At 43.4% G+C, this 26,729-nt stretch overlaps 1 protein-coding gene across 7 annotated transcripts in view; it reads right to left on the bottom strand.

The window, feature by feature from the left end:
* Positions 1 to 5,294: 5,294 nt before the first annotated feature.
* The window catches only part of MAK (male germ cell associated kinase), a 60,822-nt gene continuing 39,387 nt past the window's right edge, over positions 5,295 to 26,729 (bottom strand). For 2 of the 7 annotated variants that reach the window (XM_054721478.1, XM_054721477.1), the window contains exons 9-15: positions 24,924 to 25,232; positions 19,836 to 20,008; positions 17,598 to 17,746; positions 14,240 to 14,371; positions 12,509 to 12,583; positions 9,797 to 9,916; positions 5,295 to 5,691 (exon numbers count right to left, since the gene is read on the bottom strand). In XM_054721478.1, the coding sequence (XP_054577453.1) occupies positions 5,540 to 5,691; positions 9,797 to 9,916; positions 12,509 to 12,583; positions 14,240 to 14,371; positions 17,598 to 17,746; positions 19,836 to 20,008; positions 24,924 to 25,232 (1,110 nt within the window). In that variant the 3' untranslated portion in view covers positions 5,295 to 5,539. Of the gene's footprint in view, positions 5,692 to 8,072; positions 8,226 to 9,796; positions 9,917 to 11,860; positions 11,930 to 12,508; positions 12,584 to 14,239; positions 14,372 to 17,597; positions 17,747 to 19,835; positions 20,009 to 24,923; positions 25,233 to 26,729 lie in introns of those variants that run through there. The other 5 variants (XR_008557106.1, XM_054721479.1, XM_054721480.1 and 2 more) reach the window with 5 other exon arrangements.

Here is a 26,729-nt window from a genome sequence, read left to right as displayed (position 1 = left end):
CCAGGGCCACTTGGGCTCACCCGGACCTAGGTGCACGAGGCCTCATCTGGATCCAGGGACACATGGTCGCACCCGGACCCAGGGACGCTTGGCCTCTCCCAGACCCAGGGCCACTTGGGCTCACCCGGGCCTAGGTGCACGAGGCCTCACCCGGATCCAGGGACACATGGTCTCACCCGGACACAGGGATGCTTGGCCTCTCCCAGACCCAGGGCCACTTGGGCTCACCCGGACCTAGGTGCACGAGGCCTCATCTGGATCCAGGGACACATGGTCGCACCCGGACCCAGGGACGCTTGGCCTCTCCCAGACCCAGGGCCACTTGGGCTCACCCGGACCTAGGTGCACGAGGCCTCATCCGGATCCAGGGACACATGGTCGCACCCGGACCCAGGGACGCTTGGCCTCTCCCAGACCCAGGGCCACTTGGGCTCACCCGGGCCTAGGTGCACGAGGCCTCATCTGGATCCAGGGACACATGGTCTCACCCGGACCCAGGGACGCTTGGCCTCTCCCAGACCCAGGGCCACTTGGGCTCACCCGGGCCTAGGTGCACGAGGCCTCACCCGGATCCAGGGACACATGGTCTCACCCGGACACAGGGACGCTTGGCCTCTCCTAGACCCAGGGCCACTTGGGCTCACCCGTGCCTAGGTGCACGAGGCCTCACCTGGATCCAGGGACGCATGGTCTCACCCGGACCCAGGGACACTTGGCCTCTCCCAGACCCAGGGCCACTTGGGCTCACCCGGGCCTAGGTGCACGAGGCCTCATCCGGATCCAGGGACGCATGGTCTCACCCGGACCCAGGGACGCTTGGCCTCTCCCAGACCCAGGGCCACTTGGGCTCACCCGGGCCTAGGTGCACGAGGCCTCACCCGGATCCAGGGACACATGGTCTCACCCGGACCCAGGGACGCTTGGCCTCTCCCAGACCCAGGGCCACTTGGGCTCACCCGGGCCTAGGTGCACGAGGCCTCATCCGGATCCAGGGACGCATGGTCTCACCCAGACCCAGGGACGCTTGGCCTCTCCCAGACCCAGGGCCACTTGGGCTCACCCGGGCCTAGGTGCACGAGGCCTCACCCGGATCCAGGGACACATGGTCTCACCTGGACCCAGGGGCGCTTGGTCTTTTCCAGACCCAGGGGCACGTGGCCTCACCCGGGCCTAGGTGCTCGAGGCCTCACCCGGATCCAGGGACACATGGTCTCACCCGGACCCAGGGACGCTTGGCCTCTCCCAGACCCAGGGCCACTTGGGCTCACCCGGGCCTAGGTGCACGAGGCTTCATCTGGATCCAGGGACACATGGTCTCACCCGGACCCAGGGACGATTGGCCTCTCCCAGACCCAGGGCCACTTGGGCTCACCCGGGCCTAGGTGCACGAGGCCTCACCCGTATCCAGGGACACATGGTCTCACCCGGACACAGGGATGCTTGGCCTCTCCCAGACCCAGGGCCACTTGGGCTCACCCGGGCCTAGGTGCACGAGGCCTCACCCGGATCCAGGGACACATGGTCTCACCCGGACCCAGGGACGCTTGGCCTCTCCCAGACCCAGGGCCACTTGGGCTCACCCGGGCCTAGGTTCACGAGGCCTCACCCGATCCAGGGACACATGGTCTCACCTGGACCCAGGGATGTTTGGCCTCTCCCAGACCCAGGGCCACTTGGGCTCACCCGGGCCTAGATGCGCGAGGCCTCACCTGGATCTATGGACCCCTGGCCTCACTCGGACCCAGGGGAGCGCGGCCTCCCCCAGACCCAGGGGGGCTTGGCACCTCCGCAAGAGTCCCGCCTCTCCCCGCAGGCATCTGGGTCTCCCACGGGTCCCCAGAAGCTGGATTTCAGTGTGATGGAGAGCTAATCTCCCCTAGGTTTGGAACAAAAGCCCCTTTCCCCCGCCACCAACCAGACCCACGCGCCTCCACACCTCATCCCCTCCGATTTCGCTGGTTTCCTCTTCCCTCTTAGCTATAAATCTACCATTCAGCCATCTCTCCTGTAGTTCTGGATGGCAGAGGCTCTGTCCTCCATTCGTGCCCCTGAAATTGCTGTGCGCGGTGGAGTTCGCAGTTCCTTTGTTTAACTTAGCCGCCTTCTTGATTCTCCTCTGTCAAAATGGCTTAAAGGGCTTGAATGTAAGATGAGAACTCCTAAGAATCCTCCAAATCGGTGTTGGCAGCCTCCGGGGCCTCGAGGATCTCACTGCGCAGTTCGGCCAGGTCGGTGGCGCGGATGCGCCCCTCCTGCAGAAAGATGGTCTCTTCCTTCACAGAGAGCCGCTGCGCCGAGTCCGCGGCCGCCGCCACAGCAGCTGCTGCGGCGCCCACGAGCCCATGGCCCCGGCTGCGGTGCTGACTGAGAGGAGCAGCCGCCCGGTCTGGGGAGACGCGAGCAGCAGTCGCCACCCTCACTAGTCCATGTTCCAGTTGTATTTCCGAAACTGCCATGTGAGGCAACACATCAGCCTTCACCTCCGCCGTCATCTTTTTCGAATTCCCCAATTTGTTCTTCTTAATCCCTTGAATTCAGTCAACTCTACTGAGGTCTAGTGGCGCCGGGAGGTGCACGGAGAGGGCGCCCGGGCCTCCATCCGGTGTGCGGGGCGCGCGGCCCGCGGAACCAGGCGCGCGGGGGCCTCGCGGCGGGGATGGGCGCTGGGCGGCCGCCGGGCTCCGGGCGCCGCTGCCGCCGCGGCGTCCCCAGTGCCCCGGGCCGGGCGGCCTGTGGGGGCGGCGCAGTTGCGAAACTGAGTGAGTATCTACAGTTAAGTCTTGATTGTTGTTGGTGTCACTAGGAGGAATTGTCCTCCAGGCCAATTGTCCATGAGGACCCTCTTTGTCTATATAGGAAGAGTTGCTGTGCAGGAGACATGAGGCTCCTGTGTCTGTGTCCCTCTGTATTCCTTGCAAACACCTCTGAGAGAAACGCGCCCTGGAGTTTCGCCCGCTGCCTGGAACTGGGTTTCAATGTAGTTGGAACTGGGTCTCAGCGCAGTCTGGCGCCTTTGTCTCCTTCCCAGCAGGGCCATTCAGTGGCGCAGGCAACAGTCCCTCCTCTGCGCGCCCTCCCGTGTGCGCCTCTGGAGCCGCCGCTCCTCTGTGCCTCTGCCCCACAGGCCAAATTCATTCCCCCAGCATGTGCCTGGCTTCCCAGGGTTTCGCCCGGAACTGGGGTTCAGTGCAGTCGGAACTGGGGTTCAGCACGGTCCGGAGCCCTTGTCTCCTTCCCGCTAGGGCAGTTCAGTGGCGCAGGCAACAGTCCGTCCTTTGCGCCCTTTCCTGCGCGCGCCTCTGGAGCTCTGCCTTCCGCCGCTCCTCTGTGCCTGCGCCCCACAGCCCAGATTCATTCCCCCAGCCTGCGCCTGGCTTCCCAGGGTTTCGCCCGGAACGGGGTTCAGTGCAGTCGGAGCCGGCGCTCAGCGCAATCCGGAGCCTTTATCTCCTTCCTGCCAGTGAACGCCGGCCAGGCCGTCAGCCGGCAGGAAGGGGATCTTTTGAAATTATTTTAAAGCCTCTTTGGCTGTGACCTCCTCTGTGTGCAGGTGAATTCCATGCTCACTCTTGACTGCAGCATACTGCAGGGGAACAGTGGACTATTATTTAGTGATAAACAGAAATGAGATATCAAGCCAGGAAAAGACATGGAAGAAACTTAAATGTATATTAATTGAAAGAAGCCAATCTGAAAAGGCTACATAGTGCATGATTCCAACTACATGGTATTGTGGATAAAGAGAAATTATAAAGACAAATAAAAGGATCAGTGGTTGCCAGAGGTGTGAGTTGGGGAGGGAAGGATGAATGGGCAGAGCACCAGGGGTTTTAGGCAGTGAAACCATTCTGTATAGTACTCTCATGGTGGACACATGTCATCATACATTTTTGTCAAAACCCATAGAATACACCACACAAAGCATTCACCCTAATGTAAGCTATGGGCTTTAGTTAATAATGTATAAATATTGATTCATCGGTTATAACAAATGTCACACACTAATGCAAGATGTTAATAATAGGGGAAATTTGAGGAGGGGTTGATGAAGGAGTATATATGGAAACTCTGTACTTTCCAATTAATTTTTTGATAAACTTAAAACTGCTAAATAGGCCTCAAAATATAAGTATAAAGTTTAAAAATGTAAAGAAAAGACACTAGTTAACCATATGAATTTTAATATCTTTTAAGAGTTTAAACAGTCCCAGCAAAATAATTTTTTAGCTTTGAGACAGTAATTAAAACTGTACAAATATATATAACCATTACCACCAACATAAATTATTCTTTAGATTTTAATATTTTTCAACAAGGAGAGCTGAGTCTTCTGTATAAAAATACCAAATTATTACTATAATGTGCCTTTGGATAATGTTCACAAGATGATACGGATTACGTTAACATTTACTACAAAGTCATAAAATACATAAAGTTATTAGCAATTGATAACATTACTCTTTTAAAAGAATATACAGTACTAATATCCAGTCCATAAAATGGCAGGTTTAAATAAAGTTGTCATAAGTTCAAAATGTCTATTTTAAAAACCAATTTAGAAATAAAACTAAGACAAAAAATGGACTAAGTGAAAGCACTGCTATAGCAGCAGCTGAATGCATTTGCTCTTTAGAGCACATGTGAGAGCTCTGAGTTAGTGCTGAGTCAATGATCAGCAGTGAGAGTTTGCTTTGGGGAACCAGCTGACATCCTATCACCCTATGTCCAATAGGAACTCAGAAACAAACATATTTTGAAAGTCTGATGAACACACATCACAGTTTTACGAACTTTCTTGATGTGAACATGAGAGAATCTTGACTTGGTTCATTTGGGAGTCGTCAAGCCATTGGGTTTGATAGTTACCATGAATTCATAGCAATTGTATTGGTCAAAATTAAATAATAGGCTCTTTTCCCACTAAAATCAGATGGCATAATTTTGAAATCTCTATGTTAAAGATAAATTTATTTCTAAGAAATACATTCTGCTCAAGATTGACATTATCTTTGCTTCTGTAATTTCCAAGTAGAAAAACAAATGATAAGATACCATGTTCCTGCCCTTGTCGAAGTGGTAGAGTAGAGCCTTGGCCAAGTAAGAGCTCTAACTGACAGCCCACAGCACTACCTAATTGCTATAAAAAACAAAAACAACAAACCTCTGAGGCCAAATGATGAAATACTAAGTCGTTTAGGCAAATATACAACACATGAAAACTAAACACTTCTGGAGGCATTTTTTAAAAAGCTTCTTGTACTTAGTATCTATTAATTTGTATATCAAGTACTTGATACTTTGGCAAATAGTTTATTCAATACTTTGTAAAGTCCTACCCATATATCAGTCCTACCCATATATGGGCAACAAAGCCAAGAAAATGCATTTCATTTTTAGGAAAGAAAATAGGAGATGATTTTTGCTCTTCAAAGTACCACTATTACATAGTTCTTCCAGAACTCAGTAGAAGTAGACATCTGTAGACACTTCCCAGGGTCCGAGGACTCTGGGGCAATGCTATGGGGCTTCACAGCGGCTCCTACCGGTGGCCTCCGTACTTGGCCACCCAGTCTGTCCTCCCATGCACTGAGGGAACTGGCTGTGCACGGTTCACAATATTTATGTTCTTGGCTGTAGGATTGTAAGTAGGTCCTGAAAATTGCCCCCGGCCAGTTGTGTTCCAGGTATATTCTGAAAGAAATCAGAATTAGAAATTAAATGTTTTATTTGATAATTAAATTCAAAATAAAGTGATCATCCTCTCATTTTGTGGGGAAATTTTGAATTTATCTTTAAAAGATTAATTCGGTGGTCTCTAAGGGTTTTTTAAATATTAAAACTAGAAATTCTAGTGTATTATTTTGTTGACCCCAGTTGGAATTTTCAGTAGCTTCAGAGCTATTACTCCTGGTTTACAGTTCTGATACTGCTGCTCTTTCTGACTTGAGTTGCGACTGCCCATCACGTTTAGATAGGGAACACCCAACTAAGATGACCAAGTTCAAGTGCAATGAGCAGTATGCATAGTGTTAGTGGTTCATAAAATTGCACTGTGGTAACATCTAAGTAATCTTCAAACACAGTATGACAGAAAATGTTTTCAGAATTGTTAATCCTGTGAAGTACTGGCTTCATGCAGCTACAAATAGATTTCTTTTTAAACATTAAAATATAGTTTTTAGAGTCAAACTTAATTTTTTATTGGCTAAGGGATGGATGATACAGAATCCCTCTAAAAGGTGAGCCATTCCTAGGATTCCAAACCTTTCATCACAAGGTTTGTTATACATTTGGCTGAGTAAAATTTTGTGAAATTTTATATTGTTGAACATTTGTTATCTGAACAATTTGTTTAAAGTTGCTTGAATATCTCAAATGACAAAGCAGTAAGTCACTTTACAGAGAACTTCAGTATCTTCAGTCCCTCCTTCACCCCCTCCTCACTTCAAACTGTGAGCTAGGCAGGTGTCAGGTATTCTCTCTAAGGAGGGTTGTTTGATCTTTCCATTTGGAATTTAAATCTCTTTTCACACTGTGTGGCTGCTGTCATTATGGATTAAACTCTGAGTCTACTTTGAAGGGAGCCTGACCATTTTGTATACCTGACATAAATAGGTATACTCTACCTGTGCGGTCCCTGGTTTTTCTTTATTTCACTGTAAAATTGGGAATGTAGGAGGGACTTATGGAGCATGTGGGTCCTGATGTGCTGCTAACAGTTTAAAGGGAACAAAACATTAAGTGAGGAACCACCCTGGTGACAATCACTGTTGCTGTGTAGTCTGGTTGGGACAGAGAGTCCAAGAGCCCTCCCCTTGGTGGTCGGGCAGATCATTTCATTCTACTCTTAACTCGTTTTAAAATCTTCAAAGGTGAAGCCAATAAAAGCGACCTCACAAAGGCAGGGACAAGGTATCTAGAAGGCAGTTAAATACATCCTGGTGTCCAGGCCAGCCCTTTAGTTCGGACCCCCTAACACAGCTGAGCATCAGTCTGTTCATTCAGTGAGCTGGTACCCCCAGCAGGGGAGAGAGCGAGTTGAGGGGATGGGCGTGGAGGGAGGAGGGAAAAAGAGGCCATGAGCCCAGGTGATTCAGAGAAGGGGAAAGGGGACCCATTCTTAAGTTAACATTGGTGGGAAGTGAGGGGCTTGGGGAATGAAAATCAGACAAGCTTTTTCCCAGGTCCTGACAGCCAAAGTTGGGTCCTCAGTGCATTTGAAGGAAACTGTGTCCAGGCGGAGATTTGTAAAACCGTCAAAAAAGGAATCATTTTGCCAAGAAGGCAAATGCTGACATTTAGGATTCCTTTCTGAGAAGTAATAGTTTTAGGACTCAAGTACCTTTGGTCAAGAACTAGTTACTGACAAAGGAGGCCAGATCACACGACAGGGCAAGACATGTGTTTTGTGCCTTAGCTGGAGCACGCTCTGCATGGCACCCCTCCTGGCAGGGGCTCAGTCAGCCCCCTAATCCTTGCTGTGCATTTCCTTTAAAAACTGCAGGTGTCCTATTAAGGGCATTTCAGTTCCTGTACACAATGTCTGCTGAAGGAAAAGGTGGCTATCTCTAGTTAAGGATTTAATCAGTGCCACTACTATATAACTTTTAACAAGATTAAAAAACCCCTCTAAAATGGAGATCATACAGGGTAGGGGAAAAGTAGGTTTACAGTTGTTTGTATGGAAAATAATACAAGAATAAATAATATAAGAATAAACTCTGTGCTTTTTGTACTCATGACTATAAAGCTACTTTTGCCCCACCCTGTAGTACCTTCTGTAACGGAGTCATTGGGAGGGTTAAATGAGTTGATGTATACTCGTATAGAGCTCTTAGAACAGGGCCCTACAGGGCGGCTCTATATGAAAGAAATCACCCCTCAAGTCTGTGTTACTGTCAAGGCAGGGGGTGAGGAGGTTTTAGCAAGTTTGTGATGAGAGATTACATGGGGAGGAAGAAAGAAATTTGACTTTTTTTTTTTTTCCTCTCAAAATCTGAGAGTAAGGAAGAGAAACAGCAGAAAAGGAGACTATGAGAGGAGGGAAATAGTTGAGTAAACATGGTAATGACCTGTTTGCTTTCCCGGGGAAACTGTGACACAGGTGGGAGGGCTGGAGGACAGCTTACAGACAGTGTTTCCTAAGGGTCTGCACTGACCACGTGGGAATGATTAGTATTTACTTCTTTTTGTCCCTTTCCTCCTATCACCACCGGTAGGAAAATCTGATAAGCAGAGTAAATAAAGAGATGAAAAGTTACGAGGAAGCATTTACTTTAAAAATGAAAACAGGAATATGCATGCTAATCTGACAAAATAATTCACATAAAAAGGTCTTCAATATCCTTTAAAAATATGTTTAAAATACCCATTTTCATCCTCTAAAAGCAGGTACTCAGGTAACAAAATTAATTGTAACATTATGACTTTCTGCTTTTACATTAAAAATTGCTACTGCCTGGCTGGTGTGGCTCAATGATTGGGCATTGACCTATGAACCAGGAGGTCACGGTTCGATTCCTGGTCAGGGCACATGCCCAGGTTTCGGGCTCAATTCCCAGTAGGGGGCATGCAGGAGGCAGTCGATCAAGGATTCTCTCTCATCATTATGCTTCTATCTCTCCTTCTCCCTTCCTCTCTGAAATCAATAAAAATATATTTAAAAAAATTTGCTACTAAGCCATGGCTAATAACTCATTATAAGGCTGGCTTAAAAATTTGAGGCTTCATAAAAATTATTGCTGTATATAAGATGTTTATATATTTTGTTTCAGCAGAGAGGTAATGAGGCAGTTCTTTCCACAGCTAAGGTAACTGAGTACTGTTTAAGCAGCTGTGATAAGAAATAAAAAATTACAAAAGTTCAATGCTTTTTACAATTTTAGCTCCAATAGTGTAAACTTTTAAGATTGGCAACTCCTACTGGAGTTTTCATATAAGATTCTGGTTAGGATAGGATGTGAGAATACTTGTGGAGTCAACTTTTAGACTAAACTACAACTAGTACTAGTATCTTACCACACTTCTGATTATCCACCTTAGTGTTTATTTTAGGTGCTTTAATGCGGATATCTACTTTAGATGGTCATAATTTAGAGAACATTTCTAGTCAAATCTGGTCAGCTCAGTACAAAATCATCACCCCAATTTTATGAGCGTCCCCTGACTGTGGCTGTCACATGCCACGCCACTGCAGTGCAGGCGACCTGGGAAGTCATACACCGCAGGCCGGAGGGACACACCCTGTCACCACCCGCAAAGCGAAAGCCAGCGAAAGCTCTGCCACAGTTCAGTTCCGGGCTCCCAATGGGACCACAGAGGACGGCCTGTTAACGGATACGTAACAGACGCTCGGCATTCATTAAGCTTCCACGCTGGGCGGGCAGCTCTGAAAAATGCATCTTCTCACGTCTCATGATGCAGCACAGCACACTCTTTGGAATCAGACAGTTTCTCTCCGGGCTCCACCACTTACTAGCTGTGTGACCTCAGGTAAATGACTTAATGGCAATTCCCTGGTCTGCAAAAAATCTACCACCAGGTCCCTATGAGGGTTGCATGGTACAGTCTGTGCATCTGGCTGAGTAACCACTTAATCAGAGGGAGCTCTTATGTATTGGACTCTCAAACCACAGCTTTGGTTAAAAAACAGGACATTTTGCCAAAAACAACTAGAGCTGTTGTTAATAAAGTGAGGCCAGATTAAACGTCTTCACTTGGGAAAAGTGACTGTGGGAACACTGAAAAGCTCCTGTCTGAGCACAATCCTCACACACGCACCCGAAGCCGTTCTTACCTGGAGCCCCTGTGCTGAGAGGCGCTAAGTGTATTCTCTGGCCAGCTGACCCCACTTCTTTCTTGAGAAAGGAAGGAGCGTATCCTGACTGACCATAAGTAGCGTAACTTCCAGGATTTCCTAGTGATATGTCATAAAGTTTCACTGTCAGAAGGTGAGTATTTTAAAGCACCAGAGAGAGTAACTTTGAATACTACCCCTGCTAATTCTACATTCTATCTTTGAGCATCTGCTAGATTCCAGGCACAGCACTATGGTTTAACATATTCCTATTCAGTCCATATAACAACCCTCATAGATGCATATTATCCACACCTGCAGCTCTTAGACTTCGCCGAAGTTCTCACAGTTGACAAATGACCAAGCTAGAATCTTAACCAGAGGCTGAGTTCCCCTGAACATACCAGGTTTTTAGGCTCCAGTTCTTAACACGGGGATGTCTCCGGCCAGAAGCCCCCTCCCTGCGGTGCCCTGTGCTCCTCTTCATTTCGTAAAATCTCTGTGACAGTGAACTATCCTCAGGGTTGTTGTAGGGACTGAACGAGATGCATGCAAAGCACTGAGCACAGAATCTGTGTTCAGCAAGTGTCAGCTGTCCTCCTCCTCCTCCTCAGCACTATTAGTGAGTGACCAATCGAGAGGCAGCATAGGAATGGGTTGGAAGGGGAAAATCTAAGGCAGGAGACCAGTTAGGAGGGCGCTGCTAGAGCTGAAAGGGGAGATTACGAAGGTCTGAACTAATGCAGTCACAGAGGGGACGGAGAGGCAACTGGGTGGGTATATGGGGTGGGAGGGGAAGAGAGAAATATGTCTGACATTTTGGTGACTAAGGCCAACAATATGAGGAGAATCAGGTGTTGGGGAAGATACGGGGCCTGTGGGGTATTCAAGTCGCAGAGATAGAGCAGGTGGGAGGTTTGGAGTGACCAAGTAAGGCGGTTATGGAGCTGCGGGCATGGGGAGTCATCTCAGAAGGACTGCAAGAGGAGCTAAGACCCAGGGTAGAACCCCAGGGAGCACTAGCATTAGGGGAGGGAAGGGGCCCGGCGGATGAGAGAGAATAAAAAGGTAGATGGTAGGAAGAGCAGGCTCTGAAAACTCAAGAGAACACAGCGTGTGAAGACGGGAGGAGTTACAGACTAGGCGCAGAGTCTGGAGGGACAGCACTGCCCACCGGATCTGGCCACCAGGATAAGGCGGGAGCTGCTTCAGGAGCCCGAGGATAAACTCCAGGGAGCTGAGCAACCTGAGAATATGAGGAAAAATGAACACAGCTGCTCTTTTAAGGAGCATAGCTGTGCTGGAGCGGAGACCTGGCAGAGGAAAGGTGAGTCGGTGCTCACAGCTTTGGGGGCTTCAAAGAGCTGTTCATGTGGTAGCTACCACGGGAGCACGCTTTACATGGTGTGATCTGTTCACCAGCCTGGACGCCGGCCTTCCATGTCCCTGATGTCTGCCACGGGGCTGTGCACAGTAGGCTCGCAATAAGTGTTTGCTCTTGAACCAACAAATGTCAAACAACAATGCTACTTCTCAGACACTAAAGGATCTCACACAGTAAAATCAGCTGATACAGTTTTTAACAATACTGAATTTGGCATAAGCACCGCAGCCTTACTGGACATTTACTTGCCCTCCAGTACTCATTTTAAATCACAAGTCAGTCCTTTACTGCAAAAGACTTTTTGGAAGGAAGTTCAAGGCAGTGGTCACACTTAGTAGCAACTTCAGAACATCTCTCTTGCTTTTATCCTCATCGCCAGAGCAAATACTTATTAAATACTGTTTGACAAAAATCCTAGGAATGGCTATATAATAATACCTGGGTAAATACTATTTCCTCCATTTTATAGATGGGGACACTGATTTAGGGACCCTACATAACTCGTCCAAAATGGCAAGGCTGGTGAGTAACAGAATGGTGTGTGTCGGACTCTAAAAACTACACACTGAACATCCCAGGAGGCTTCTGCCTATTGGGGGAAGAAGTTGCTCAGGAAAAATGCATACAAAATGACCTAAAGAGAAGTCTTCTTAAATTATTTTGGCTTATCACGTGACGTACCTTGTGAGCTGCCAATTTTCAGGTTGGAGCCAACAGTCAGTACTGTTTAAAGCAGCAACACCGACTCTCTACAAAATGCACCATCTCTATTAACCTGGGCAACCTTTTCTTTTTAATGATTGTTAATGCTTAAGAAATAAGTTTCAGATGAAACCGGTTTGGCTCAGTGGATAGAGCGTCGGCCTGCGGAATCCCAGGTTCGATTCCGGTCAAGGGCAGTACCTTGGTTGCGGGCAATCCCCAGTAGGGGGTGTGCAGGAGGCGGCTGATCATGTTTCTAACTCTCTATCCCTCTCTCTTCCTCTCTTTAAAAATATAAAAAAAAAAAAGAAATAAGTTTCAGAACTTTAAAAAATACAGGAATATCTATTACAAAATTAGCAAATATCTTTTTCAGTAGGCTTACTTAATTTGTACAAATTGTCATAATTTAAGAAGACAAGCATAGAGCTTCAGAGCCCCAACTACTGCAGAGAGGTGTTCCTGATGTGGAAGGTGTCCCTTCTCCACCTGATCTGGCTCCGAGAGCAGGAGACCTTGCCCTTCACAATGGCCTTTTATGACAAGATTTGGGGCAAATGTTGAGAAGAAAATTGAACAAGAGGTTCAAAGAGCAAGTTGCACTCACTATAATGCCCAGAATTTACCTTGTGGGTCCTCTAATTTCTCAGGAAAGCTTTCATTGCATGATAGTTTTTCAATTGGTTTAATTATGCTTTCTTCTACAGAGAAGGCAGATGGAAAGAAAGAATAATAAGGAAAATGTTTTAAGAAAAGTAGAGAAAAATGGATTAGGTGATTAATGAAAAGATCCATAAAGAACCCTTACTATGAAAAAAATCTTCTCATGTGTTATCACAGCTTTCATTTGATGGCAAAGTTGCAGTGCTGTCATTTGCACTGATTTGTATTTAAGTGGCTGGTTCAGTAAGTAGTATTTTTTTTTAAACTGAGAAAAAAATAAGTAAGTTACAGTGCTGCAATGTTGACACCTGAGCACATGTTAGATGGGGAACCTGAGTCTTCAAAGTGTCTGGAAACTATAAAATGCCCAAAGTGAGTTAATGTTGTATCAGAACTACTGAATTGCTACACAGTGATCCCCTAACTTTTTGATCCAAAACCACCTACTTTTTTAAAAAAGAATTCTTTACTTCTTCACACACTTGAAGCTGATATATAAAATTTTTCACCCTAAGTTTTAGTTTCAAAAGATGTAATTTATGGCATATTATACTTATAGACACTTAAAAATAAAACTATTACATCTCTTTAAATATAACCAAAGGAGTCTAAATATCATAGTGATTTTTATGCCTACCAATACTGACTTAAGAAACACATGAACAGGTTTTATTTCTAGAAGCTGGAAATTTCATAATAATCCCTTTTCTCTCTATAGTTTTACTTTGATTCATAACTCCCAAATTTTACCCAAATAATTATTTTAGGCTTAAGAGTCTTTAAGTTGTAAACTGAAATCTTTAAAAACTTTCTTGTAACCATAAGCATATTAAAATACTTTTTTCTGCATTAAGTTAGTAATAATGCTTTACAGTATATAATTAATCAAAAAGATGAATATCTAAATTTTGATTACTACACATGAAAAGTAACTTTGGGGGAAATTAATCTATTAACTTCCCCCCAAAATTAAAAGAGAAATATGGGACCTTTTTTCAAGTCTTCATGTATCCACAAATGAATACTACTTATTGCTAAAATCAGACAACATTCAATATCAATTCTATTGTTTTTTGTTTTTTTTAATTTTGGGGGATGGAAGTCCTAAAAAACCATGATATTGTAAACCAATATTTGGGAACGAAAGGTGTTTTGTTACAGCTTTATCACTGTAGTCTTATTAAAGTTATAGACCAAAAGTCATATAGTGATCTCATAAAAAGTGATTTTTACTTATCTGTGAGCTAATAACTCATTTAGGTTCTCCTTCAATTTTTTGAAAGTTAAGAATTGGAAACCACTTGACTTAACAAGGCTTTGTTCCCCAATCATGTTCTCAACACTGACACCAGTACATCAAACTATCCCTTTCATAGCCACCCCAGATATTTTTACACTTTGGGGAAATAGGAAACACACCATAGTAGACAGTGAGAAGTCTTCTCTTCTTTTGTAAAGTAGGAGAACAGAAACACTTGCTCAGGCAGATTCATTTTAGGAAAGAATCCATATGGAAGTTGAGATCTGGCAAAGGATTCCCTTAAAACTATCTGTGCTCAAGCACCAGGTGGAAACCCTTTGTGATCCCCCAAGGGTATCTTGGTTGGAAGGAGGCAGCTGCAATATATTTAAAAGTAAATATCTGCAGAAGAAAAACAATGAAAATTTATACTTTAAACGTATTCTTGCTTTACCTGCGTTACTCCTTTTGAAAGCAAGTTCTGCCCCAATGGGTCCCAATGACTTAGGAAATAATTGATTACTCCAAGTATATGGATTTATATCCTTTCCACTGGCTATTAAGGACACGTTCTTAGGATTTACACCTTAGAAGAACAAAATAGTCATTTCAAAGTTTAGAGTGTGATCATAAACTTGAAGGAAAAAATACATTATACATACAAAGATTAGAAATAACTTGGGGGAAGAGAATGGAAATAACTTTTGTTTACATGTCACAAATACTTGCTTTTTTCTGAATCTTAACATGATCCTAAGCCCTAATAAGCACAATCACCTGAAATCCTCACAGTTTGTTTCATAAACATAAGATATTTTCTAAAACACAATAATTAAACTTTGGATTTTTTTTTTTTTACTAAAATGTCTAGTAAAAATTACAGTGGTACAAAAATTTTCTTCAAAAAGGTATTTCCAAGTCATCACTTATTTTGAGTGTGTGCTCTGTGCCAGACCCTCAAGGACCACAGTGTGGCTGGGAAAACAGACACGTGGCCAAGAACGCTGGGAGCCTGGAAGTTCAGAGTAGACATGTAAAGATTTGTCTGTGAAGCTTGCTGTATATTAGAATAAAATCTAAACAGTTAAATTATTTCTGATTTTCTGAAATCTGAAATGTGGAGTCAACCTCAGGCTTTGGTACCAGTGATCAAAAGGTGTTATTTTAACCCACTTTTAAGAGATTGAAATCTTCTTGACTTGCTTTCTTTTTACTGACAATTAAATTGAACAATTAAGTAGGAGGCACTAGAGACATAACACAGTCTAAAGCTCTGGGTCACACCTGTGGCGTTTCTGTTAGCACAATAGAAACCCTCACCGAGGGCTGCCAACACTGCAGGAAGTTAGCAACTGTTTCCAGGTAGTCCGAGCTTCTGCTTTCACAGAGGGAATTCCTCAGCAGGGCTTCACATTTATGAGACATATAATTGCAGCTTTGTTTTGAAGCCAGAAACAAGCCTGCTTTTCTATACCAAGCTTCAAGATGACCTATCATCAGTTTTCTAAGGAAAACACTCCATCAGGTAAATAATTTCCCTTTTTTATAGATGTAGCTCCTTATGGATTTTGGTTTCTAACAGAACACCTACAAATAGAACTATGGTAGGCTGTATTACCTGACAATAAAGAAAATACACTAGGTAGCAATTACTCATTAAAAACATTTTTACAATAAAAAAAATCTTTATTCAAAAACAAAGTGCAAACCCTTTCTAAACCCTTTCCTCTTTCATTCTTTTCTCTCCTCAATTACTGACAACAGGAGTGGGTCCTTATTGGATTCCTAGAACTGAAATTTATATTGTTGCCTAAAAGGTAAACAGAAAAATACGTTACGCATCAATCTCTTGCTATCAGTCTAGTCTCAACCTCTTCTCTCATCTTCCTTACCCTTCCCAAACAAGCTTCTGGGAAGTAAAGACTGTGGCTTACTTCTGGAGGCTGCGGTGTGGAAAGAGAACCTTCCTTAGATGAACCCAGTGGCCTGCTTATTACATTCACAAAGCTGTAAATGACTATGCCCATGACAGCACAAAAGAAAAAGACCATCTCCTCCTCCTGCTGGACTAAAGATGTATCTGTATACATAAACAGTGATTTAAAAATTGATTCCCTTTAGACTTAATCGAATTTTAAACTTTTAAAAGTGGATTTTGAAGAGAAAATTCTATAACATAAACTCCCCACCATCTGTCTAGATCTTTTCCCTAAGCTCCAGATTAATACACCCAATTGTCTATTAGATACATCAACTCAGATGTTTAATAGGCATCCCAACCTTAACTCCCGATTCTCTACTTCCACACTCCAGTCCTCTCTTAATCTTCCCTTTCTCAGTTAAAGTCACCACCATCCAACCAGTTGCCAAGTCAAAAACCCAGAAGCCAACACTTAACTCCTTCTATTCTTTACCATTAACCATGTTAATCTATCAGCAAGTCATATCAGTTCCACTACTGAAATACATCTAGATTTTACCCAGTTCTCTATCTGCCTTTTCAACTATGGAACACACCATTATCCTCTCTATCCAGACATATACAATGGCTTCTTGACCAATCTCCTTGCATGTCTTGAGCCTCTAGCACAGTGGTTCCCAACCTTTTTCGGCCATACTCCACCTAAGCATCTCTAAAATCCTGATTGCCCTCGCCCCGCCCGCCCGCCCCCCCACCCCCTGCCGTGACATATAATTCTTATTCAAAAAGTGAACTCCTATTCATGTGGAGGAAGCCTAAAAGGCCATTAACTTGGTCTAAACAAGCTTCCAAAAGAACACGGCGTCCATGAAAGAGAAAAATCCTACCTAATAATAGACAAATATGCAAATTGACTGCACCTTCGCCACGCCCACCAGCCAAGCCACGCCCACCAACCAATCAGGACAAGTATGCAAATTACTCCAACAAAGATGGTGGCTAACTTGCATATCAAGACAGCATAGAAAGAAGCCAAGAGCTGCAGAGGGAGCAAAGCTGCGGAGAAGCAAGCATGCCGGGGGGAGGAGAAGGGAGGAGCGGAGGCGGGGCCGGGGGAGAAGGGAAAAGCAGGCTGGCTGGCGGAGAAGGCGGGGCGGGGGAGAAGGGAGGAGCGGAGGCAGGGTGGGGTAGAGTGCAGAAGGAAAACCTATTGCAGGATTTTTCCTGCAACGGGAACAAAAGGACAGTTGAAAATTACTAAGAAATTGTTAAAAAATATATGAAGTGATATGAAAAAATAGCAAATAAAGTTTCAAAACATATAACAGAGAACTGAAATGTATAAATATGTCACAATATATATTTATATACTCTATATGAAGCCCCTAGAACCATAAGAAACACAAAAAATTCACTGTTAATAACTCATTCTTGAATTGCCCCCCTTAAAAATCAAATTGCCCCCCTGTGGGAACCACTGTTCTAGCATGTTCTACTCAGCAGCCCAAATGATCTTTCAAAAGCATAAATCAGATCATTAGAGAAACAGTATAAACATTCCACATTTTCTAAAAAGCTGTAATGGGAGTGTAAGCATTGTTTTAATAAAATGTAGCATTTCCTAAAGGCATAGCTTTGCTGGGGGAAGGGTGCTATTTTTTTGAGTCATATTCTTCATCTTGAGTTTTGTCTGCTAGGCACTTCTAGGACAGTCTTCACAGAGGCAGGAGGCCCAGAAAAGCACTTGGTAACAAGTACTGACAAGGCTGAGCCAGCAAAGAGCATGTGATTATATTATTTCACGGGTGCCCTTTCTACAAGATTCCAAGACACGTGAGCCTGACTTATCTATATTGTTGTTAGCAGTAAACATTTTATTTTCTCTACTTACCTGGAAGGTACCTTGATTGTTTTAAGTAGTACTGTTTAGCTGTTGAAGCCGTTGATAATTTGGAATCAGATTTTAGGGAAATAGCAGCAGGTAAGCTCTTGTTTTCCACTGCTGAGGGGTTGGAGCCTGAGGGTCCTGACTCTGGAAGCCTTGGAAGTCAACAAAAGGCAGCATTACAGAGTGCAGAGTGAGAAGAGGACGCTATCTCTCACCCGCCTTTGCACACCTTTTCAGTACAGTCAAGGTGACCTCACAAATGGTTTCCATCAGTCTTTCTGCTGGTAGGAACACTAACTGACAACCTTTGCCCCCAATAAATATAGGCAGTGCATAGAATCATTTCTAATACTAGACATTACACGACAGAAAGCTTTCTAACTGAGCAGCAAATTGCCTGTGTATATGATTCCACTTTTCCTACAATTGCTATAGTTGTGGATTTATAATGTGGGAAGACATGTGGAAAGGGAAGGCAATCATAGCCATGTCAACTGTCTACTAAAGTATATACTATGTAAAGTAAGTTTTTGGGGACTCTGTTGGCTGCCCTTTGAATTTCTGGCCACCCCAGCCCACTTTAGGAGAAGCATAGACACAGGAGAAAGACTGCCACCCATTTCTGATGTCTTTCCCTTCCCCTCAGCCCACTGTGGTTACACCAATTGCTGAAATTCTACTAATTTTCAACATGGTTACTTTAAAAAGTCTTTCCTCTCAGCAACTAACCCACTGATATCAGTTACACAAAACATTCTAGTACACTTAAAACAGAAAGCATCTCTAGGCTCTGGTCCTTCAAGTGGTTCTGAATTTCCATGCTTTCCAACACATACTGAAATACCCTATTTGTAACACAGGCTTTTCCTCTTAGGAGAAATATGCATAAGACAAGGATAGACAGAAAGCCTTTTGAATTATTTGAAGGTGCGAGTCTTCTGATTTCTTCCTTTGTTTAGCTCCATTCAGGTTATTTTACCCTTATGCCATGCAAGATTTGAAAAATGGCTGAGAGGTGACTCTCTGGCAAAGTGGGAAGTAGATTAAGCAGGTTTATTCTCCAGCTCATATATTTTAGGGAAGAATACTATGGAACTCTAAGAATTATCCAAGCAGGCCCTGGCCAGGTAGCTCAGTTGATTAGAGTATTGTCCTGAGATGCCAAGGTTGTAGGTTCAATCCCCAGTCAGGGCACATATAAGAATCAACCAATGAATATATAAATAAGTGAATAACAAATCCATGCTTCTCTCTCTCTCTCTCTCTCTCTCTCTCTCTCTCTCTCTCTCAAATCAATAAAAATTAATTTAAAAAAGAATTATCCAAGCAGGTATCCCCTTTAGAGAGTCTTCATGCACCTTCACAGGTATGTGTACTCCAAAATGAAGATTTCAGCAATATATAATACCAAACAGCGATTAGATAAATTTTCCTGATTCATGATACATCTTTTCTCCCTGTTTTTTCTTCTGATCCAAAGAGGGGGGAAAAAGAAAATATTTTCCCAAAACGTTCATCAAAACTTAACCCACCCTCACTTCAAAGTTGAACAAAGTGCTCATGATTATTCAACTTATAAAAAGGGACTGCCAGCCCTAGCCAGTTTTGCTCAGTGGATAGAGCATCGGCCTGCAGACTGAAGGGTCCCAGGTTCGATTCTTGTCAAGGGCACATGCCGGGGTTGCGGGCTCAGTCCCCAGTGGGGTGTGCAGGAGGCAGCCAATCATGATTCTCTCTCATCGTTGATGCCTCTCTCTCTCTCTCTCTCTCTCTCTCTCTCTCTCTCTCTCTCTCTCTCTCTCTCTCCCTCCTCCTCTCTGAAATCAATAAAAAAATATTTTTTTAAAAAGGGACTTCCAGAGATATTAAAATTCCAGAAAAAGCTCAGGAAATGATAAAAAAAGGTTTAGAATAGCATGCAAATAGTTGAATCTGGACACCATCTGAGTATGCTTTGCTTTCTGCAAGTAGGCATGTGAATTTCAAACGGGAATAATGGTGATCATAATTCAAGAGGGCACACTAAAACTTTAACATGAACCCCTTCTTCCACCCACCCACAGCACCCAGCCATCAGTACTGAGAATCATTACGGTGAGAAGTCAAGTATTACCTTTTTAGAGGTAAGTTAGTTTTAAGCTATTTATTATCTTTTAATATCTACATTCATTTATACTTAAGGAATAAAATAAGGTTGATGCATAATAAAAATATACTTTCCAGAGGAATCTGAAATCTTACCGAAATGGAGAATCTTTTTTCCTCTTTTCTCTGAAAACACTCATGCTTGGTTTCTTGGTTTGAGAGGTTCCAAAATCACTGTCCTCAAAGTCTTCCCAGCTATCTCCAGACTTGAATACAGTCTGACCCCAGCGCCTCCTCATGCTCTTGTGCCCCAGCATGCTGCTTGGCTTCTGTGGTGGAAAATCAGTCATCAGCATCTTTTATCACTTGCTGAATGCTTTTATGTACAAGCACAAATGTGTAATTTGGAAAACTGATGTGTGGTTTGGAAAACTGCCATGTGTTGGCTGTCTCTCTTTAAGAAGTGACAACTTCTCAAAGCCTTAGTTTCTTCCTTCTTAAATGGGAACATATAGTATTTATCTAACTTGGTGTTTATTAATTTAATAGTAAAATACATTGAAAGTCCTTAGGATAGAGCCTCACACATAAGACTTTCTAAAGGTTAGGTATTATTGCTGCTGTTGTTATTGTTATTAGTTTGGAAGAGGACATGTATAAAGTATGGCTTTTTAATAGGAAAGGGCCAGAGTTTGTTCCAGGAAAAAAGGGTAGACTAAGTTTACAGAAGCAGGTGGTTTGTGCTGAAGTAGTGGAGGACATGGTTGCAAAGACAGAAGGATACTACATTATGAAGGGCCTTCAATGTCTGCCTAAGAAATTGCAGCTACCCTGTGGGTAATAGAGAACAATAGAAAAAACAACAACACAAACACACACACAAAACAATGTGATAAAGGCAGCATGCTAGAAAGGTCAGGTTCAAATAGGAGGCCTTTAAAGTTACAGTGGCATGCAGTGACAGGGGTAACAGTTTCATAGTGTTTGGAATGCTCAGGAAAGAATACATTTGCTATCAACAAGGGAAAAAAGGTCTGGATTTTATGTCTATCTCAAAAGAGGTCAAAGGACCATGTGGCAGACACTGCTAGTTGCCCACCCAGTAGCCATCCTACCTTCTTCCTTATTAATAGTTTGTTCAATGCAGCAATATGCCCAGTTAAAATATCCAAAATTCCAGCCTCCCTTGCAGCTATATGAAGACATGTGCCATGATCTAGCTAGTGAGCTGAAAGTACAAGTCTATTGGGAGGGACTTCCAGGAAAGACATTTTTAGACTTTGCTAGCATGTACCAGTGTTTTTCACTCTTCCCCTTCTCGAAGGCAGATGCAACCCTACAGGAGCAACAATCATCTTACGTCCATAGGAATAAATGCTGCCTGCTAAGGGGTAGAACAGGAAGACAAAAGCAGTCTGGCCACTTTTACCAGCAGCACCAGTCCTGGCTTGCCCACCACCTGACTTCTTATGAGAGTAAAACAACCACTTATTGTTTAAGCCACAGTGGTCAGGTTTCTGTCATAGTCACTACATGTAATCCTAGTGGACACAGAGAAAGAAAGGCCAGGACACTTTAAAAGTTTGAGCCCGACCATTTCAGAATGGTGATTCTTTTAATAGAAATAACGCTGTGGTAAAAAAAGAAGGAATTCTTACCATTTGCAACAGCATGGATGGAATTGGAGAGCATTATGCTAAGCAAAATAAGCCAGTCAGAGAAAGATAAATATCACATGATCTCACTCATTTATGGAAAATAATGAACAACATAAACTGATGAATAAAAACAGATCCAGAGACAGAGAAGCATCTTTCAGACCGTCAAACCTCAGAGGGAAGGTAGGGGAGGGTGGGGGTAAGGAGGAGAGATCAACCAAAGGACTGGTATGCATGCATATGAGCCTAACCAATGGACACAGAAAACATGGGGGTGAGGGCATGAGTGTGGGGGGGAGGGGTTTGAGGGGCAATGGGGAGATAAGGACACATATGTAATACCTTAATCAATAAAAAAAAAAAAAGAATTAGGAAGAAGACCTGACTTGGGCAGACAATGAGTTGGTTCTATTAAAATTTGCATGGGGTTGTCTGAGGACACGTAAACTAAAAAATCCAAAAGGCAATTAAAAGTAGGGAATTTGGAAGCAAGGTCAGCAAATACAGCTATGTTGGGAGCAAGAAGATGCTTAAAGAATGGATATGCTATTACTTGAAGTTGATGGAGTCCCAGTGATGGAGGATGACAAAAAGTGTTATTTGCCAGATTCTATTACACCATTGTTTTCTTTGCCAGGGAGCATGAGCTCCAGACTAAGGAGAATAAAAAGATTTAAAGCCTCAGATGAGTAGAGTTAATCAAAGGTTATACTTAGCTGAGTTTAAGACGTTTATTTCAGCTGAATTGATTTTAGGGAGCTGATGTTGTATGCTGCTAAACAATGTCAGTTATATGAAGTAGTCTTGTATGTCTGCAAAAACTGGAAAGGGGCAATATAAATCATTTTTATAAAGTAGAGGGTGGATTTTTACAAACTGCATATTAATAAGGTTGGTATAGGATGAGGGAAAAGGTTCTAAAATTAGTTATTAAGGGAAAGTTTTTGAGCACGGAGTAAAAAAAAGTGGTAGATCATATAGTCCACCATGTAGTCTACATGGACTTCAACACAGCAGGTGACAGGGTCTTTCATGCTATCAACAAAATGAAGGAATGAAAAGACAACAAATGTGCATCAGTACTGTTATGGACTGAATGTTTACATCCCCCCAAATTTATATGTTGAAATCTATATGTTCCCCCAAAAGTTATGCTCCATTGTGATGTATTTGGAGATGGGGACTTTAGGAGTTAATTGGGGATTATTTATGAGGCCATGAAGATAAGGCCCTTGTGATAGGATTAGTGTCTTTATAAGAAGAGACATTAGCCCTAGTTTGGTTCAGTGGATAGAGCATTGGCCAGTGGACTGAAGGGTCCCCGGTTTGATTCCTGTCCAGGGCACATACCTGGGTTGCAGGCCCAATCCCCAGTAGGGGGCATGCAGGAGGCAGCTGTTCAATGTTTCTCTCCCATCATTGATGTTTCTATCTCTCTCCCCCTCTCCCTTCCTTTCTGAAATCAATAAAAAATATAAAAAATATTTTTTTAAAAAGAGAGACATGAGCAGGGGTCCTCAAACTTTTTAAACAGGGGGCCAGTTCACTGTCCCTCAGACCGTTGGAGGGCCGGACTATAGTTTAAAAAAACCTATGAACAAATTCCTATGCACACTGCACATATCTTATTTTGAAGTAAAAAAACAAAACGGCAGAAACACCTGCATGCGGCCCACGGGCCGTTGTTTGAGGGCGCCTGCCTTAGAGAGCTTGCTTCTCTCTGCCACGTAAGGGCAAGGCAGTACTGTCTGTGAACCAGGAAGAGGGTTCTCACCAGAAACCAAATGGGTTTCCGTAATTATTGACTTCCCAGACTCCAGAGCTGTGAGAAAATAAACTTCTGTTGTTTAAGCCACCCAGCCTACGGCATTTTATTATGGCAGCCCTAGCAGAATGAGTACTTAATTCAATAATCTGACTAAGAGTTCTGCTTAATGGATCAGTGTCATCTAGAAGAAGGTTCGAGTGGTCTGCCCAAAGGCTCATTGTTCGTCATAAAGGTAAAGGAGGAAAAACAAATGAACAACTAAATGAATCCATAGCTGGTGACAAGCTGGATAGAATAGTTAAACTGAGAAGACAAAATAAGGGTTTAAGTACACTTATTAGAAATTTGAGAGGTAAAAATAAGGTATTGTAATTTTTTGAATCCTAGAGATCAAGTACACAAAGAAGGTACAGAATATGTGATTTAGCACTTGTAAAAAATAATCTTAGGAATTTTAGTTGACAAAATGCTCAATCCCAACTCTGGAACTTATTAGCTATCTAAAAATTTAGGATGAGGTTATTGATTACTTTAACTTAGTGAATGCATGCCGGGGGGTGCCTAGCAGAGTGCATGACACTTAGTAGTTACTCAATAAATATCAACTTCCTTTCCTTGTCTCTCCCTATGAGTTAACATTTGATGTTCATTCCAAGAAAAATAAACAAAAACAGAAATGTAATCCTTAGTGGCACAAGTGAACATATGGCTCTGGAATGTTGGAGGTGATTCACCCTATTTTTCCCTCCTTACCTGCTGTCTGCCTCTAGTTCTGGCAGCCTCATTTTACATGGGAAGTAGGTGGTGAGGGGACTCAAAGGCTCCTTCATACACAGGAACCAAAGGTTACTCAGCCACTGGTGAACAATGTCATATGTGGAGTATGTGAGGGAACGGGGGATGCTTCTCCTAGAGAAAAGGGCAGATGATGAAGGGCTATTTTCAAACATCTGAAAGGCTGCCTTCTAGAAGAGTGCTTAACCTTTGTTAAAAGCTACAGAAAACCAGATTTTAGCTCAGTATAAAGAACTTTCTTAGAAAGTATGGCTTCTTCAAGACCCTGGAGGTTGCTCAAAAATAGTGTGGACATACATTCACTCACCAGATATTTGTTGAGAATTTACCATGTGCCAGTCCCCATTTTGGTTTTTGGGTCTGTATTGATAAATAAAACAAACATCCCTGACTTTATGGAGTTTAAATTCTTATAGGTAGAGCAAGGAAATAAACAATACACATAAGAAACAAGTAATCAATAGTATGTTAGAATGTTGCTGCTATTGGGGGCAGGGCTTACTTATATCAGGCCCGCAGGACTGGATAAGGAATTAGACACTGTTCTTTAAGATCTCTTTCAGTTCTAAAATCCGCAAATACAATGCATTTGGGAGTATAGCATACATCTTGAGGAGACAGTTAAAATACATGGCACCTGACAAGCTCCCTGAAATGAACAAAAGAAGTGGGAAGAGGAAGTTTTATATTATGCCTGACACTTAAAAAAAAACCCATTCTGTTCATCAACATTTAAAAACAGTATAAAATTACTATTAAAATTCTTATCAGCTCTCTTTTGTCCCAGAGTTCTTGTGAATTTAAGAACCTTAAGAAAAGTCTGTAGCATACAAACTTTATTATGTTCATTCTGAGGTTTTCTTTTTAGAATTTTATCTCCGGCCAAGCTCTTGCCAGAGAAAGTAGAGGCTTTAACACAGAATAATCTTTTGTATCTTCCCCGACATTTTTAGGAATGCCTAGAAATGCAATCCTCATTGAACTAGCCAAACTATTGCATCTCAAGCACTATGGGCTACTTACGGTTGGCATGTTCCTGACAATACTTGGAAACAGTGATTGAGGCTGTTTCTGATGGCTTTGCTGCTTTGGTGCTTGCTGGACACTCACGTTCTGTGGCAGCTGGATGGACTGCAGTGGCTGGTGGCTTTTTGACTGGGGCTGTCCAACAGTTTGATCATTTATGTCTGGCAGAGGCGTAGGTTCTAGATCAATTAAAGGTGGCTTCGATTCTAGTGGTTGTACCTGCTTATGTAAAGGCTGTTTCGATTCCAGATGATGTGAGGAAGGGCCTAATACCTGACCAACTTGAAAATACGGGTGTTTCAACGCCTATAAAAAGCATGGAAATAACAAATGGAAAATGGTTTCACCTAAATTTAATGCATATAAACTGCTGTTTGACATTGGGCTAGGCATATATCACTAGCCTAGATAAGTTTCAAAAATTTAGAGAGCATCTAATTTCTCCCATGTGGTGACTTTAAAAAGATAACCAGGAAAAAATGATGTGAGAAATAAATTTCTCAAGAGAAATAAAGCACAAGTTACTAGAAAGAATGTAAAACTCACTTGTAATTTTAACATCAAGGCAAAGCAACTATTCTATTTAAGATTTTATATGAAAACAAAATCTAGCTTATAAGCACTGGTTAAATTTAATGTGACCAATTCAAACTAAAATGCTAGATACTGATAATGGTTTAGAGTCCATCCTAAAGCACTAAGAAATGAGTTAGAAAACCTATGTAGATTATTTAAAACTAGAGGCCTGGTGCACAAAATTCATGCACTAGGTGGGTGGGAAGGGGGTTCCCTCAGCCTGGCCTATGCTCTCTTGCAGTCTGGGAGCCCTCAGGGGGTGTCCAACTGACAGCTTAGGCCCGCTCCCTGCGCTGCTGCAGAGGCGGGAGAGGCTCCCGCCAGTGCCCCTGAGCTCGCCAGCCATGAGCCAGGCTCAGGGCTTCTGGCTGAGCAGCGCTCCCCCTGTGGGAGTGCACTGACCACCAGGGGGAAGCTCCTGCATTGAGCGTATGCCCCCTTGTGGTAAGTGCGCATCATAGTGACCTGTCATTCTGCAGTTCGGTCGATTTGCATGTTAGCCTTTTATTATATAGGATGATTAACTACAACATATATAAAACTCAGGGCTACTCTTAGCCTAAGTATAACAACATATTTACTAGCAATAAAAAATTCTAAGAAAGAAGATTATAAATGCATACATGTTAAAGCTTATGTATCAATACATTGGCAAAGAGATGATATTTATGGGAAGAAAATATAAAACTACTAATGAAAATGATCACGGTTTGGGTTTTCACTAGCTCAGTCATCCAACTGCTGCTATTGTATGGGGTTGGAAGTGTGGGGCCTGGTGACCATCGGGGTGACAATCTAGAGCAGTACTTCTCGCCTGTGGGTGATTTTTGCCCCCCAGGAGACATCTGGCAATGTCTGGAGACATTTTTTATTGTCATGACATGGAGGGTAGGAAATGCTACTCACACTGGGCATGCTGCCAAAAATGTGCTTAACATCCTGCGTGAACACAACAGTCCCCACAGCAAAGTTATCTGGTCAGGACTGTCAGTGCCGAGGTTGATGAAACTTGGTCTAGACAAGCGGTTGTCCACCGGTGGTCCGTGGACCACTGGTGGTCCATGAGGTCCGAAAGGTTGGTGACCGCTGGTCTAGACAATGTCTGAAGCCTTCTGTGCAGCTCAGCTGTGGATGCTAACCCTCCTATCAGTGTCATATGCCTTGATGAAGAGGGTAAGTGCCCAGTTCTGCTGAGTTTCTATTTGGGGGACGGTGGGGAGCCCCATA

The sequence above is a fragment of the Eptesicus fuscus genome, chromosome 9 (assembly GCF_027574615.1).
Source record: "Eptesicus fuscus isolate TK198812 chromosome 9, DD_ASM_mEF_20220401, whole genome shotgun sequence".
Classification (NCBI taxonomy): Eukaryota; Metazoa; Chordata; class Mammalia; order Chiroptera; family Vespertilionidae; genus Eptesicus; species Eptesicus fuscus.
The sequence above is the reverse complement of the archived record's forward strand: the minus strand, read 5'-3'. Positions and strand labels throughout refer to the sequence as shown.